At 37.8% G+C, this 16,065-nt stretch overlaps 1 protein-coding gene and 3 pseudogenes across 4 annotated transcripts; 2 read left to right on the forward strand and 2 right to left on the reverse strand.

The window, feature by feature from the left end:
- Nucleotides 1–1,178: 1,178 nt before the first annotated feature.
- On the forward strand, nt 1,179–1,844 carry AT3G43620 (annotated as a pseudogene; the record flags this gene model as incomplete). The annotated part of the gene is made up of 1 exon: nt 1,179–1,844.
- A 1,116-nt stretch (nt 1,845–2,960) lies between these two features.
- On the reverse strand, nt 2,961–5,930 carry AT3G43622 (annotated as a pseudogene; the record flags this gene model as incomplete). The annotated part of the gene is made up of 1 exon: nt 2,961–5,930.
- A 2,035-nt stretch (nt 5,931–7,965) lies between these two features.
- On the reverse strand, nt 7,966–14,273 carry AT3G43625 (annotated as a pseudogene; the record flags this gene model as incomplete). The annotated part of the gene is made up of 1 exon: nt 7,966–14,273.
- Nucleotides 14,274–14,596: 323 nt separating this feature from the next.
- Nucleotides 14,597–15,199, forward strand: AT3G43630 (Vacuolar iron transporter (VIT) family protein; the record flags this gene model as incomplete). The annotated part of the gene is made up of 1 exon (NM_114231.1): nt 14,597–15,199. One exon carries the CDS (start codon nt 14,597–14,599, stop codon nt 15,197–15,199), a length of 603 nt encoding a protein of 200 aa, NP_189949.1.
- Nucleotides 15,200–16,065: the final 866 nt, after the last annotated feature.

Here is a 16,065-nt window from a genome sequence, read left to right on the forward strand (position 1 = left end):
CAGAAAGAGTAATTTTTGGTTTTTTGAGAAACGGTTTAAAAACAGTCATTTCTACCCTAATTATTTTCATCGTGATTATTATGGAACCATGTGTTACAAAGTGTATATAAATCTTCTAATAAATTATTTTCATGATTGCTTATATTTTTGGTTTGGTTGAGTTCAACTAATATCACAATTCCAATTTTTTTTTTGGTGCAAAGAATAAATCAAAACAAGTATTAAGAAAAAGTGATTCAAAGATCATAAAGTTAATAACAGAATTAAAATAGGCATTCTCCAAAACCAAAACATGATAGATAAAGTAAGACGACATATAAGCTATGAGAGCTTTAAAACACAAGCTAAGAAGCTTTATTGCATATGCGAGATCACGGTTAGTCACACAATTTTCCACGAGTGAATCGATGGATAAAAAAATATGGTCATTGTCAAGAGACGAGGTGATGTATCGGAAAGGAGATGAGTAGTGACGGGTCGAGAATCGGATGGGGTTGGGATAGAAAGCTGAGAAAGCTTCGGTAACCCTCGCTCCATGGAGACGGTTCATAATGCCGTTTTTCCTCGAGCTTTCAAAATCATGACTAACAATCTTAATGTTGTTGAATCGCAATGAATTGATTTCAGTAATCGGAGAAAAGGATAAGGAGAGATTGAAGAGACTTCGGTAACCACCGCTCCTTCGAGACGAGATCATAATGTCATTCTTCTTCAATCTTTTACTAGCGCGAGATGACTATTTAGAGATATTATCAAAAAGTTAGAAAACTTCTTTGAAATCCTGAGAAATATGATATAGGAAATGAGCATCAAAAGAGAGGGCTACTTGGAGGACAAAGATTGGTCGAAGCTGGTGAGACGCGTGGCAGAATAACATTGGTTGAAGCTGGAGAAAGTTGTTATGAAGATTCTTTTAAACGCAGTCTCTGCTGCTATTCATCATTATGCTAAAATTTGAGTTTGTTATCTTCTTCTTCTTCAATTCTCTCTATAAACTCTTTAGGGTTTGATATTTCATTGTTGATAGAGCTGTTTCTACTTCTAAGCTCTACCACATGAGATTTGGATTCTCGTTTTATGAACGATGATTCAATTGCTGTAACTTGTACGATTGAATTTGAGTGAGATATAGTTTTACAGTATCAAATGTATCAGAGCCATCTCTTTCCTCAGAATCGATGGGCGTGGAAACACGTGCACCGGTAACTACGGCGGACGATACAGTCAGAACTTGTAATCCATCACTGAGTATGGCTCCTCATGATCGGTCATCATCAATGGTGTTAGGATCACCAGAATCACAATCGGGGTGTTCAGATCCAAACCATGATGTCAGATCTGACTCTCAATACCATTACAGGCGTTTAAGAAGGTTGGGTAAGGTTGATTTTCCACGGTTTAATGGTGATGGCATTAAGGATTGGTTGTTTCAGATTGAACAATTTTTCTTAATTGATCATACTCCAGAGGAATTAAAAGTTGATATAGCTTCAATTCATTTTGATGACATTGATGCGACTTGGCACCAATCAATTGTACAATCAATTATGTGGAGACATGTTAGGCATGATTGGTGGAATTATAAACTCTTGTTGCAAGTGAGATATAATAAGCATGTGGATGATTCGATTGCAAAACTGAAGCTGTTGCAGGAGACTGAAGGAATTGAGGTGTATCATGCTCGTTTCGAATCGATTTGCACTAGAGTGAAGTTAGATGAAGATTTCTTGGTTAGTCTGTATTTGACAGGACTTAAAACTGATACTCAAGTGAATATTAGGATGTTTCAACCTCAGACGATTCAACAATGTTTCAACCTCAGACGATTCAACAATGTTTCTTGATTGGGAAATTGTATGAGCGAGCACATCCACTTAAGAGAGATAGTGAGTTGAAGGCAGAGGAGGATAAAAAAGTGGTAGAAATTGTGATTAAAACTGAGGTTGACACAACATCAGAATGAGCGTGATCAACAGACACGAGAATGATGATGATCAAACATCGGAAGTTGGGAAAACTGATTCGTCGAATCATGTAGAATCTATCCAGCAACTGGAGTGGAGAGAATGTGCAGAGAAGATGGAGACAGAGAAGATGGATTCAGTTCTTGAATCGCATTGTGTTCAACATACGAGCTTGATTTCACAACATCAGGTTCCAATCTCATCCTTGTAACATGGCCTTAATTTTTGTAAACCAACTTTGGATGTTATTGAGGATTATGGGATTGGGAGGAGATATCAAGCTCAGTCACATTCTAATTTTGGAGGCGTCAATGCAAATGCCTGCCTAGTGTTCGATACAATTTTACTGAGAAGACAAGGGTTATCAAAGGGACATAAGAATATATTTCCCAAGACTTGGAGATTCAAATTCAAAGGGAGGCAAAGTTTATTAAAGGTTCCACATGTTGGTGTTGAAAATGTCAATCATGCAAAGGACGCACATCAAATATTTGATAATATGCCTTGCAATGGTGTCAGAATAAAGAACAAGCAATGGTGTCCACGTTTTCAGAAGGTGGCGAGTGTAAAGGCAGATTGGCTAGAAGACACATGGTTCATTAGTAATAACCTAAAGGATATTCAAGGCGTAAATTTTGTTGCGGGTACGCTACACTTCAATAGAAGTCTCTTTCGAAGCACCCGAATCCAGCGAAGGAAGAAAATGGGGTTGTCTCTTAAATCATGGATGTATAAATATAAAAGGGAGCACTAAAAACTACTCAAACCTACTTTTTCAAGAGCTGTGAGAATGGTTGAAGTTGGAGAGTGGTTTAAAAATGGGAACATGTATATGAGATTGTTTGTACAGATCAGACATGCATCACAAGCTCTTTTAAGAAGATACGACTTGTAAAGGAAGATGTAAACACTGATGTGTCCCAAATCCTGGAAATTTAAGTTTAAGAACAGGGACTTGAGAACTTCTAAAGGGTCTCTTCTCCTCTTAAACAAAACCGGAGCTAGATCCCATACCTTTTTAGCAAAAGGGCAGAGAAGAAGCAAATGTAGGGAGGTCTCTGGACGACCACACCTTTTACAGTTCAAATCTGCAATAATATTTCTCCTTGCTAGAGCCTCGCCCAAAGGCAAAGCGCTTTTCATTGCTTTCCACAGGAAATGTTTCACTTTTGGCGAAGTATGGAGCCTCCAAATGTTTGTCTGCCAGTTAAAGTCCAAGCGTGAGTCCGGAAGTGAGTTTAGCTTGGCTAGCGCATAACTTGTCTTGGTGGTATTGTCCTGACTTCACAGGTAACCAGACCATATAATCCTTCAAAGGCAAGACGTTGATGGTAATTTTCCGAATTTGATCCTCATATTGAGGTAAATGTTTTCTTATAGCTGTTATATCCCACATCTTCAAATCATGACAAATAAGGTCAGAAACCAAAAGGGCCTTATTGTCCAACGTTGGTGGTCCGATGGGCAAAAATGGGATTAGAGGTGAGAGCCAAGCGTCAGACCAGACATTGATATTATCCCCTTGACCAGCAGACCATCCTAACCCTTTTCTTAACAATTCCTTGCCTGCTAAAATGCCCCTCCAACCATGAGAAGCAGAGGAAGGAGTTAAAAAGGATGAAGAGTTACAGTTTTTCCCAAGTAGAACCCGAGAGAGAAATGAGTTTGGTTCCTTGAGAATTCTCCAACTGAGCTTAGCTAAAAGTGCATCATTAAACTCTTCAATTTCTCTGAAAACGAGACCCCCTGCATTTTTAGGGAGTGTAAGTTTGTCCCAAGACACCCACGCCATCTTCTTCTCATCTTGTTTTGTATCCCACCAAAACCTCGTGAGAACCGATTGAATCTGCTTACACAACGATGCAGATAATTTAAAACATGTCATAGCATCAGATGGCATGGCAGATAGCACAACTTTAAGCAGAAACTGTTTCCCAGCACTTGATAGAAATTTGGAGCTCCAACTATGTGAGCGTTGTCGAATTCTATCAACTATCGACGAGAAGATGTTTCTCTTCCTTCTACTTAAATGTTCCGGCAGTCCCAAGTATTTCCCTATGCCTCCTTCATTATCAATAAGTAGAGTGAGCTTTACTCTGCGCTTAATATCCTGGGGCGTTTTAGAGGAGAAGGTGATGGCTGACTTGGCCAAATTAATGCTCTGACCCGAAGCCAATTCATACTTCTTGAGAATGTTACTGAGAGCACCACAACATGTGGGATTTGTTTTACAAAAAAACATTGTATCATCCGCAAATAGAAGATGATTTACTTGGGGACTTCCACGGGCAACCCGGATTCCTACCATAACCCCTTTTTCTTGAGCTTTGCGACACAACCCCGAGAGAACCTACGTACACAGAATGAAAAGATACGGAGAGAGGGGATCACCTTGACGCAAACCCCGCAAAGGTATTACACAGCCGTGAGGCGAGCCATTGATAAAGAATAAATATGAGACTGTATAAACGCACTGCATCACCCATCCTATCCATTTATCATGAAAACCAAGCCGCTTAAGCACCTCTTGAAGAAAATTCTACTCTATGCGATCATACGCTTTACTCATATCCGTCTTGATTGCCATTGAACAATGTTTCTTTGCACCCGAGATTCTTAGAAATTGCAGTATTTCATGCGTAATCAACATGTTATCTACAATAGCCCTCCCCGGAACAAACGCTGATTGATGAGACGAGATCAAATCAGCAAGCCAAGGTTGTAGCCGCCTAGTAAGTATTTTAGCAACAATCTTGTATTGAACATTACAAAGTGCAATAGGTTTATAGTCCGCTACTTTCCTAGGTGCTGAAATCTTGGGGATGAGAGTAACATGGGTTTCATTAACTCGGGTCGATAAACCATTATCCTCAAAAAAAGACCGGATGTCCCGGGAAATGTCTTCACCAATAATATCCCCGTAAGCCTGATAGAATGCAGCCAAAAAACCATCAGGTCTGGGTGCCTTGTCTGCGCTAATAGAGAAAAGAGCCTCTTTTATCTCTTGCAGCGAAGGTAGCTTGATCAAATCCTCATTACAATGAGTGGAGATAACCGGGAGCAAGACCTCATTAACCACTTGTAGATCAGTGTTGTTACTTGAGGTAAAAATATTTTGGAAATAGTTCGATATAGTGGCTGCAATCTGTTCTTCCTCATGAAACTCCTGACCCTCTCCATCTTCAATGACAGAGAGTTTGTTCATCATTCTTCTACTTTTGGTAATAGCGTGGAAGTACACAGTGTATTTAGCCATTGAACCCAACTTCTCTGCTTCCAGAATAATTCTTCAAGTTTATAAGATTCCTCTAACTCTTTAGTAATAGACGCAATGAGAGAATTATCTGGAATATGTGCTGATAAAGCAGACTCTAAAGCCTGTTGAGCTGTTTTTATCGTCTTTGCACTATTGGAGTTTTGCTCCTTAGTCAATTGAATAATACTTTGACGACACCGACTGATCTTGTGAAGAACAGAGTCTTGGCGAGAAAGATCCCATGCTTCTTTTACAAGTAATTGAATCTCCTCTTTTTCTTTTAAACGCGTATCAAATCGAAATGGTTTTTTTTTCTTCTATGGTGGTGCACCAAAGTATGTTACTAATGGCCGGTGATCAGAGCCCTCTAATCTTAGATACTCACATCTACTTTGAGGGAACAATTCCGACCAGGAACAATGACCTAAGGCCCTATCCAATCGGGATTTGATGAAGTGAGAATATCTTGTGCCTCTCCAAGAAAAAGGGTTCCATGAATGTTTAATATCCCACAGACCATTCTGTGATACAAAGCTCCTGAAAACAAGGAAAGAGCCCTCCCAACGTAAAGGTCCCCCTTGCTTCTCTGAGTTATCAAGAATGTCGTTAAAATCCCCTGTAAGAAGCCAAGCAGAAGTTCTCTGAGCTCCCAGCGATGAAATTTTCTCCCAAAACACAGAACGGTTCTCCACTTGCGGAGCACCATAAACAGGGTTCTCATGGTTATTCAACCATAATAACACAGGTACCTCATGGTCGAGTTGATGTCCTCGATCGAGTGGTATCGATGAATGTCTTTGTAATTGGCTAAAGATGGACAAAGAAAAGTTGAGATCAGACCTGGGCTTTGGCAAAAAAAAAATTTGGATCACCTTTTAAAACATTGGGCCTTCGACACTTTAATGGGCCAACACCAAAAAAGTCCACCAGTTGTAACCCTAGGGTCCCTTTGGGTGAAAGCGGAGGGTCATGAAGGCGGGGGTATTGTACGGCGATTACAAGAGATTTTGCGGTGGAGCATTCATCTCTGGTGAAAATAGGATCGACGGTTGGAGGTTTTGTTCGGGACATAAGGCAGAGGAAGAGAACCATAGGAACTTGGTTGTTCCGGTAACTGAAATCGTGTACCAATGAAATAGCTCGTTGTGTCTCGTAGCTTGGGGAGAGATTTCTAATCGGGTAGACGAGATCTTAGAATGATACTTTGATGGTTCCAACAGAGATGACTTCCACAAAGGTGTTGCATATTGAGGGTAAAAGATAGAGATCATCGGACACCATTCTTTTCCTAAATTGATACTTGAAGTTTTCACTAGAAGTTAGCGGATTAAAAGGACTTGAGACAATTTCAAAAGGGAAAAAAAATAACTAACAAAGAAAGAGAAGCACAACTACAAAGGAGACAAAGAGAAAAATGAGCAAAGGAAATGGAGGGCTTCCGACGCCAATGAGCAAAAGCTCCACTGATGTCGGAAACATGATAGAAAAGAAGTCCTCGATATTAGTTTTGGGATTATTTTTTATCCTGCTTTTATAATTCCACGTTTTAGTAAAATGACTACTTTTTGAATTATGTTTGAAAAAGTAACTATTTTCAACTTATTAGTTTAAATTAAATGACGAGATTCTAACCAATTCTATAAGAACAACTTATATGATAAAATATGTGTATATGTTTATATATATGAAATAGTCTAACCAATTTTTAATACAAAGTAAATATATAAATTAGTAATTATTACTATATGTTTAGAGCACGTAAGCGAATACGTATGCATGCATATATATGAAGAATCATTGCACGTAGATGTGAATGTGTGAGTTTAACAAGTGATGATAATGATATTGGTGTGGAAATCAAACTACGCTCGTCCCTCTTTCTATTATTTATTTCTTAGTGCTTTTTCAATTTAGCAATCCATTTTTTTATTAAAATTAAATAATCTTTTACTTTTTTCTTTTACGAAAACAGATTCAAATCTGACATCTATCTAAATAGAACCGAACCAAATATTTATAAAAGTTGAACTGGTAATAAATTAACTTTTTTACCTAAATTATCTGAATCAAAAAATTCGAACCAAATCTAATCCGAAATCAAATACCCATGCCTAATCCCTCCTATTATACGGAACTTATAAATAGTAAATTAAAATACATCATAAATCGTCATACTAAATTATCAAAATCGTATCGGTTACTGTGGTATTATATTATTCTATTTATTTTTTATTTTTCTTAAAACATTTTAATTTATTAGAAATTATGTCTATAAAATAGAAAACTTAAAAATGAAATAGTGGATAATCATATAAAATTATTTTATTTTATTTTTTTTGTCTACAACGATACTATTTTTTCCTACTAAAAGTTGCCTTTCATTCATTCATGCCACTGTGATATTATAAAAAGTGTATCAGTGGACTAACCACTTACAAAGCTTTGAGGCAAACATAACAACAAGTTGATACTTAGAAGTAAAACTAAAACATTAAACAAGAAACATGAAACAGAACAAAGTTAAGGATATGTCAGAACCAAAAAACATATCCAACTACTTGAAGCTGCGAACCTAGATTCCCTGCAGTCTTCAACAAAAAATGGCAGAAGTCTTGTTAGAGTGTACATCTCTTCTTGGGAAGTTTCAGAATCTCTCCCATTCTTGAAGCACTGTTTTGACGAGTCTGAAGTCTAGGATCCTCTGCTTCTCGTCTTACTTCTTGTCTTTTTGAGGATTGACCTACTTCAAAGACTGTTATTACCATGATTAGGAAGGTCTGCTCTTGTTGGAGTGGTACTAGAACCCGATGACCATTGTTGTCTTGCAGTACTAGATTCTCCAACATGTAAAGTATGAGTATCTCTAACTGATGCATAGTATGGATACGCAGCTCTCAATTCTTCAGGATTCAGCTGTGGTTGAGCAATTCGAGGAGGCGGTGTCACAGGAGCAGGAAACGAAGTCTCCGTCATCTGCGATTGAGAGTTCAGGCTTGACCTATGAACACTGTCTCTGAAGGCAGCTCTTTCTCTGGCTATGCTGTGAGGACGTGGTCTATAGGGACAATAAGCTCTGTTGTGCGTAAACCTGAAGCAGCTGCTACAGATTCTTCTGAGGCGTTCGTATTGAAATCTGATGGTTACCACTTCTCCCGAATTAAAGATGATTCGTTGGAAGAATCTGAGCCTGTCTGTGATGCCAAAACGCACTCTTACTCGGATATAAGTAATTTGAGTAGATGTCGCGTCATGGTGGTCCAGCATGATGACTTCTCCTAAGTCTCGAGCTATATCTAGAGCCGTCTCTTCACACACATAGGGAAGGGGAATTCCTCTAATCTGCACCCAAAGATCAATAGAAGTAACAAAGTTAAGAGCAGGAGCCGGTTCCCATCTTTGAGTAGCCACGAACCAGTTGTTGAATAGCCATGGTTCTCTTCTTTGTTCTGACTGCAAGTCAATTTCATTTTGGAAGAGAAATTGAACATAAGTTGCATCAAGAATTCTTCCATGGACATGCACCGTCAGTCCCCAGCACCGAGGTAAGGCTGCAATCACCGCGTTTAAGTTTTGGACTCTTGGGTTGAGAGGTCTTGCAATTATACTCAGTCGATTGAACTCTTCAACATACACATAAGCTTCATGGGGAATGAAGAGGGCTGGATCCTCAGGACCTAGATTCAGATCTTGAATTTCATCCCACAATTCGTCTGCCGTGGAGGTAAGATTGTAAAAGAGAAAAAGTACAAGGAAGACAGAGAACTAAAGAAGAAAAGGACTAACACACATATATATATATATATAGACTCTAACCTTAATGAAAAAAAATTAGGAAAATAAATAAAAGAAAATATTAAAAAAACTAAACCCGACGAAAATATGTGTTAGTCCTAAACTTACTAAACCTTTGACTGAAGAAAACAATCATTAGAAAAGGACAAAAACTAATCCACCTCCACACCTAACACTCTATTTGATTAACAACTCATGAGTTAACTGAGCAACGAAATCCCACAGTTGACACCTCCGACTGACTTGATAATCTGGATTAAACCACCTGTAACCAAAACAAACTTCGATTGATGACTGTCACATTCTTCCTGGCTGAGTCATTTCTGAAGCAAAGAGATCTCCTAGCCAATAGGGAAAACCCCGTGAAACATAAGACTGCCATCTGTGCCCAGTAATAACACTCTTAGCAATCTCATAAGCTCCTGTATTACACAATTTTGGTTCCAAAGCCATAAACCAGCCACTTTTCTTTTGCGATAACTTCAAAAGCTGAGTTGTATGGCCTAATAATGCTGGCCATTCCTCTAGTTTGTAGAGAGCTTTAATAATATCATGTGTTGAGGCTCCAAAGGTGACTCTGTCAAAATGATGTTGTGCTATGCTTGTAAGAGCCCATTCCCAACTTCTAATCTTTGCATCCAACATAGAATGAACATGAGAATAAGATCTCCTACTATGAAGTAACATCTTTCCCATAGCATCTCTCACTACCCAAGAGGCACCAGAAACTTGAAAACGATTAGACCAGGCCACTCCTATATTGCATTTAAGCTCATTCTATGGAGGAGGACTCCATTTCAACTTTGACTTTGAGTTCTTGATACAAACACCTTGTTGAGCTGAACACCATTGATTACAATCCACATAAGCTTTGTCTACAATGCTTTGAGTCACAAAATTAACTCCCTCAAATAGAATCTTATTTCTATGTTTCCATAAGACCCAGATTATCCAAGGACTAGCATAACTCACATTACTAGAACTACTCAACTTCTGACAATAGTTCAAAACATGATCCATATTAGTAAAGATTGAAGACCCAAAACCTTTTTCAGGGGATTGCAGAAGAGACATCGCCCAAACTTGTCTTGCCAATGGACATTGGAACAAAATGTGGTTAATTGTTTCATTCTCCTCATTACACATTAAGCATCCATCCACTGCCTTGATACCACGAGTTCTTAGTCTGTCTTCCACTGCCACAGCTCCTTTTAGGACTTTCCACAAGAAAACCTTAATTTTAGGCACAGTATGGAGACTCCATATACTGCAAAAAAGAGGGTTTAATGAAGGGTTCGCTGCAGCTTCTTGAAAAATCTCTGGATGAGCTTGTCGACTAATCACATCATATCCTGATTTAACCGTGTAAATGCCATTATTATTGCCAGACCAGCAATAAGAATCATTTTGATTTACCATCGGTCTTTGTTTCAGCATAATCAGAATATCCGACCATGGAAATAACTGACTCATAAGATTCAGATTCCAGTTTCCTGAAATGGGGTCAATGAGGTGACTCACTTTCATGCTAATATCCATCAAAGAGTGAATGCTCGAAGGTCTTCTATTTTGACCATCAAAAAGCCACTTATCAACCCAAACACTGGTTTGTTTGCCATTGCCAATAATCTTTTTCAATCCCTTCTGCAATAAATCACGACCATACAAAATACTCTGCCAAGCATACGAAGGACGTGTTCCTTTAGAGGCATTAAGGAAATCAGTATTGAGGAAATACCTGCTTTTAAAGATCTTGGACATAAGACTATCTTCATTCTTAAAGATTCTCCATGCTTGTTTGGCCAATAAAGCTTGATTAAAGCACTAAAGGTCTTTAAAACCAAAACCTCCTAGAGACTTGGGCAATATTAATTTTTGAGCCCCAATCCAATGAATCTTCTTCGTATTTTGCATTGTATTCCACCAAAAGTCAATCATAGCACCAGTTAACTTTGTGCATAGAGATTTAGGTAGCTTAAAGCAGGTCATTGCATACACAGGGAGAGCCATCGCAATAGACTTCAACAGAACCTCTTTACCACCCTGGGATAAAGTTTTAGCGTACCAACCAGTGAGTCTGTCTTGTAATTTTTCCTTTAAGAACTCAAATAAAACCTTCTTCGAACCCCTTAAGCATTCCGGTAGCCCCAAATACTTCCCATAACCACCTTCCAATTGGATTCCTGATCTGTTTTTAATCCATTCTTTTGTATCATCGTCAATTTTGGCTCCAAAGGTGATAGCTGACTTTTCCAAGTTAATCACTTGTCCTGAGATATGTCCATACTCTCATAAACAATGCATAAGCTCTTCACATTCATTCTTTGTAGCTTTACAAATTATCAAAGTATCTTCAGCAAACAATAAATGATTGATTGAAGTACCCGCCTCATTAAACCGAATTCTTGTCACTTTCCCATCTCTTTCTGCTTGATTTAGAATATGCACCAAAGCTTCCGTACACAAAACAAAAAGAAAAGGGGATAAAGGATCCCCTTGTCTTATACCTCTTTCAGGAAACAGTTTACCAAAAGCTTGACCATTTATCAAAACAGAATAAGAGACTGAAGTCACACAATATTCCTTGTAAAAAAGGTCATTCAACCCTATCAGATGCCTTGGACATGTCTGTTTTGAAAGCTAAAAACTCTTTGGAAATCTTATCATTAGTTCTCAAATTATGAACTATCTCATGAGCAATGAGTATGTTGTCAGAAGCTAACCTCTCAGCGACAAAGGCAGATTGGGTTGGGGAGACTAACTCTGGTAAATGCTTCTTCAGACGAGCAGATAGTATTTTTGACACTATCTTGTATAAAACCGAACACAAGCTGATCGGTCTAATGTTTGCCATTCTTCTTGGGGTTGAAATTTTTGGAATCAAACATAAATGGGTGTGATTCCATTGATCCGGCATGATTCCCGTTTGAAAGAAACCCAAGATGTCCTCAATTATTTGCTTCTTTACTAAAGACCAATGAGACTGAAAGAATAGAGCAGTGAAACCATCAGGACCTGGTGCACTCTCTGCATTTATAGAGAAAACCGCATTGTAAATCTCCTCCTCTGAGACATCTTTAGTAAGGTCATTATTCATTGCGAAAGTGACTCTTGATTGGAATCCATTTAAGATTGATTGCATATTAGCAGGATAGGACGAAGTAAAGAGATCTTTGAAAAAACTTAAAGCAATGTTGCCTTTCTCTCTAGCTACAGTATGTTCATTCCCTTCTTCATCAACTAAAAAACTTAGTGAGTTCTTAACTCTATTAGCCTTGACAGAAGCTTGGAAAAATTTAGAATTCTTATCCCCTCCATCTAGCCATTTGTCTCTACTCTTTAACCTCCAGAAAGATTTCTCTTCATAAAAGGCAGCACTTAAAAGATCTTGTAACACTGAGACTTTAGGCCAAGAAGGAAACTGAACACTTTTTTCCTCATCCAACTCTTTCCTCAAACACTTTATTCTGTTCTGTGCATTGAAATTATTCCCCTTTTTCCATTTACCAATAGCTTTCCTGCATTCAACTAATCCCAGCATAGACGATGAGACTTCTGAAGAAACAATCTCATTCACAGAAGTACGAATAGCTTCTGCACATTTAGGATCATCCGCAAATCTTTTATCAAAACGAAACTGACCCCGGAAGACTTCCTGATCATTCACAAACTTTACAAAAACAGGCCTATGATCTGAACCCATTTTTTCAAGAAACCATTGATGTGAATTTGGAAACACAGAAAACCAAGCCGAATTTCCAAAGCCTCTATCTAATTTACACTGAATCCATTGATCATTACGAGTTCCTCCCCAAGTGTAACTGTTCCCTGAACTTCCTAATTCATGCATATCACACCAGCTAAGCATATCTTTGAATGGTTGAAAAGAAGAAGACAGTCTAGAAGGGCCTCCTAACTTATCTTGATTAGATGTGATATCATTAAAATCACCTATCATACACCAAGCTGATTTCCTGAATTCACCAATAGAGCATAACTTGTCCAAAAGCAGATATCTGAGACTTGCCATTGGATTCCCATACACACAAGAAACAAACCAGCTTTGAGATCCCTTAGTCACTTTTAAATCCAAAAGATTCTTGTCTTCATACAAAAACTCAATTTCTAAGTTATTTTTCCAAAAAAGAGCGAGATCTCCACTTTTTCCTTCTGGTTCTATTGTATGAAAATAATCATACCCAAGCCAAGTAAAGATTTTCATAACAAAAGGATCAGAATTCATGGTCTCCATGAGGAAAAAAATATCAGGAAAATGATCTTTCTTCATTTCCTTTAAGTATCGAATTGTCCAAGGATTCCTCAGTCCTTGGCAATTCCAGCTAAGGACGCCTTATTGATACTGCGACAGTTCACAAGGAACAACCGTAGAGTCCACACCCTTATTATCTTGAGAATTCCCAGAACCAACAACTTGATTTCTTCTTTTAGCCTCTGTATCACCTTGGAAGTTTTAAGTCTTCTCGACTGAGTGACTTCTTTCTCAATGTGTAAACTTTCCTTTTTATCGGGTTTTTCTGCCTAATACTTAGCCCTGACGAACTTGCTTCCTCTAAAGTAGTCTGAGAATCAGATGATAATTCCATGTCCAAAAATCCAGACAGAGCTTCAGATTCTTGGATCTTCTTGAGGTTAGCTTTGAAAGGAAAAGGACCTCTCTGTATCTCCTGAGATAACTCAGTCAAAGGAACAGGAAAGGCTGGATAAGTAGAATTATCCTGAGCATCCTTCTCTTTCTGAAAGTTAATCAAATCCATATTTTCAGTACTTTCAAAGGGAGCCATAGAGGGAGACTGAAGAGATAGAGTCTTGGGTCTAGACTCTGAACCTAATTCTCCTTTCTTTAAACTTGCATCTCTAATAATCTTCTCAAAATTAGATTTATTTCTTTGCTGAGAAAACGGACAATCACCTTTCTCATGAGTCAGACGTTGGCAAAGAAAACACCTCTTCCTGATTCTTTCATAATCAAAAGTAACCGAGACAACCTCACCGGTAGGAATCAGAACCTCTTTACAATTGCGCAAAGGATTTCGAACATCAAACAGCACCTGAACTCTGACATAATCCTGAGCTTGAGACTTTTCTGAGTCTAATTCCACTTTTAAAACCTTACCAACACAAGACGCAATCTCCTTAATCGTATCAGATGTGTAATAGTTGACAGGAATATTACGCAATCGAATCCAAACAGGAAGAAACATTAGATAGTCCTCTTTTGGTTTCTCCACCCATCGATCCATTATCACACACCATTCATCCCGAGTCCAAACTCCAGTTTTTAAAATTTCAAGTAAATCATCCTCTGATTTAAAAAGAAATTGAAATCTTTCTTGTGAAAGAGCTCTAATTATTATTATTACACCTCGAACCCTTGAGTAAAGTCTCAAAATTCTCATAAAATTATTATTATTTTCTCTAAAATTAAATACTCATACCAAATTTCTCAATAAATAGAACTCAACCTTGGCGTGTGTTCTCCACACTTCACTGATATTCTCCACTTTCATTTTCAGTCTTTCTCATTTAACAAAACAAAGCAAAACCAAACTATTTAAGTTTAACCATGGAATCTCACAACACCTTGAACCTAGACATGGAGAAAGATCAAGAAAAGGCTTTTGACTACTCCAAACGAGCTCAATGGCTAAGAGCCGCTGTGCTTGGTGCCAACGACGGTCTTGTCTCGACGGCTTCACTTATGATGGGTGTTGGTGCGGTCAAGCAAAACGTCAAGATCATGATCTTAACTGGTTTTGCCGGTTTAGTGGCCGGAGCTTGTAGCATGGCGATTGGAGAGTTTGTCTCTGTTTACTCTCAATATGACATAGAGGTAGCTCAGATGAAGAGAGAGACCGGAGGAGAGATTGAGAAAGAGAAGCTTCCAAGTCCAACACAAGCGGCTGCAGCATCTGCGTTAGCGTTTTCTCTTGGGGCGATGGTGCCGTTATTGGCGGCAGCGTTTGTGAAAGAGTATAAAGTGAGGATTGGTGCAATAGTGGCAGCGGTTACGTTGGCGTTGGTGATGTTTGGATGGTTAGGGGCGGTTTTGGGGAAAGCACCAGTGGTTAAGTCGTCGCTTAGGGTTTTGGTTGGAGGATGGTTAGCTATGGCCATTACGTATGGTTTTACAAAACTCATTGGGTCACATAGTCATATGTATGTGTGAGTTTTACTGACCAAACTCACTCTTCTTCATGTTTCGATGTTTCATGCTTCAAGTCTATAAACTGAAGAAAAATATTGTCTAGTACGAATTCCATATAAAATTTACAAATATAATTTACTGAATTCTCATGAATACATTTTATATATTTTAAATTTATTTCAACAAAAAACATATTATTATTTCAAACTTTTATGAGACTGTATGTTTATTTTAACTCATCAACTTTATCGCAAGAAGTTAAACCTACCTACTATGCTTTTAGTTTCTACACTACTCAACCTCTAATTAATTTTAACATTACTTAATCAATGGGACTTTGAATTGAGCACAACTAGTCAAATCAATTTTGGGTAAAATACAACTTTTTCTTGTGCGCACTACAAAGTTCTTCATGTGTTATTTTTGTACATTAATAATGGTGTAACAACACCTATAAATTTGTATACTCCAATTTTTTAAAAAAATTTCAATGTTATGAGTCTTTGTTAAATCAAGTAATGAATTAATTGAAGGAATGTCGAGAAGCTAGTGACCGTTCCAGATTTGAAATTAAACACATAGATGTTCAGAAAAATCAAAATTAAAACAAGCACATTAACTAGACATTATTTATAACCAGGTTAGGAAAATAGCAGATCGTTTGTGTCCTAAGAAAACATGGTAAGATATGATAAGAAAACAAGTATTCTAAGAAATTAATTTAATATGATAAGAAAATAAGTATTCTAAAAAAATAATATGATAAGAAAACATGTATTCTAAGAAACAAATTTAATTAGTCTAATTGTCTAAAATATCATTTCTAGATTTTTGTAACTCTTAAGTTCACTTAACTACTTGACTCATTTTCTCAGGTGACTCACTGC

This window comes from Arabidopsis thaliana, chromosome 3, assembly GCF_000001735.4.
Source record: "Arabidopsis thaliana chromosome 3, partial sequence".
Classification (NCBI taxonomy): domain Eukaryota; kingdom Viridiplantae; phylum Streptophyta; class Magnoliopsida; order Brassicales; family Brassicaceae; genus Arabidopsis; species Arabidopsis thaliana.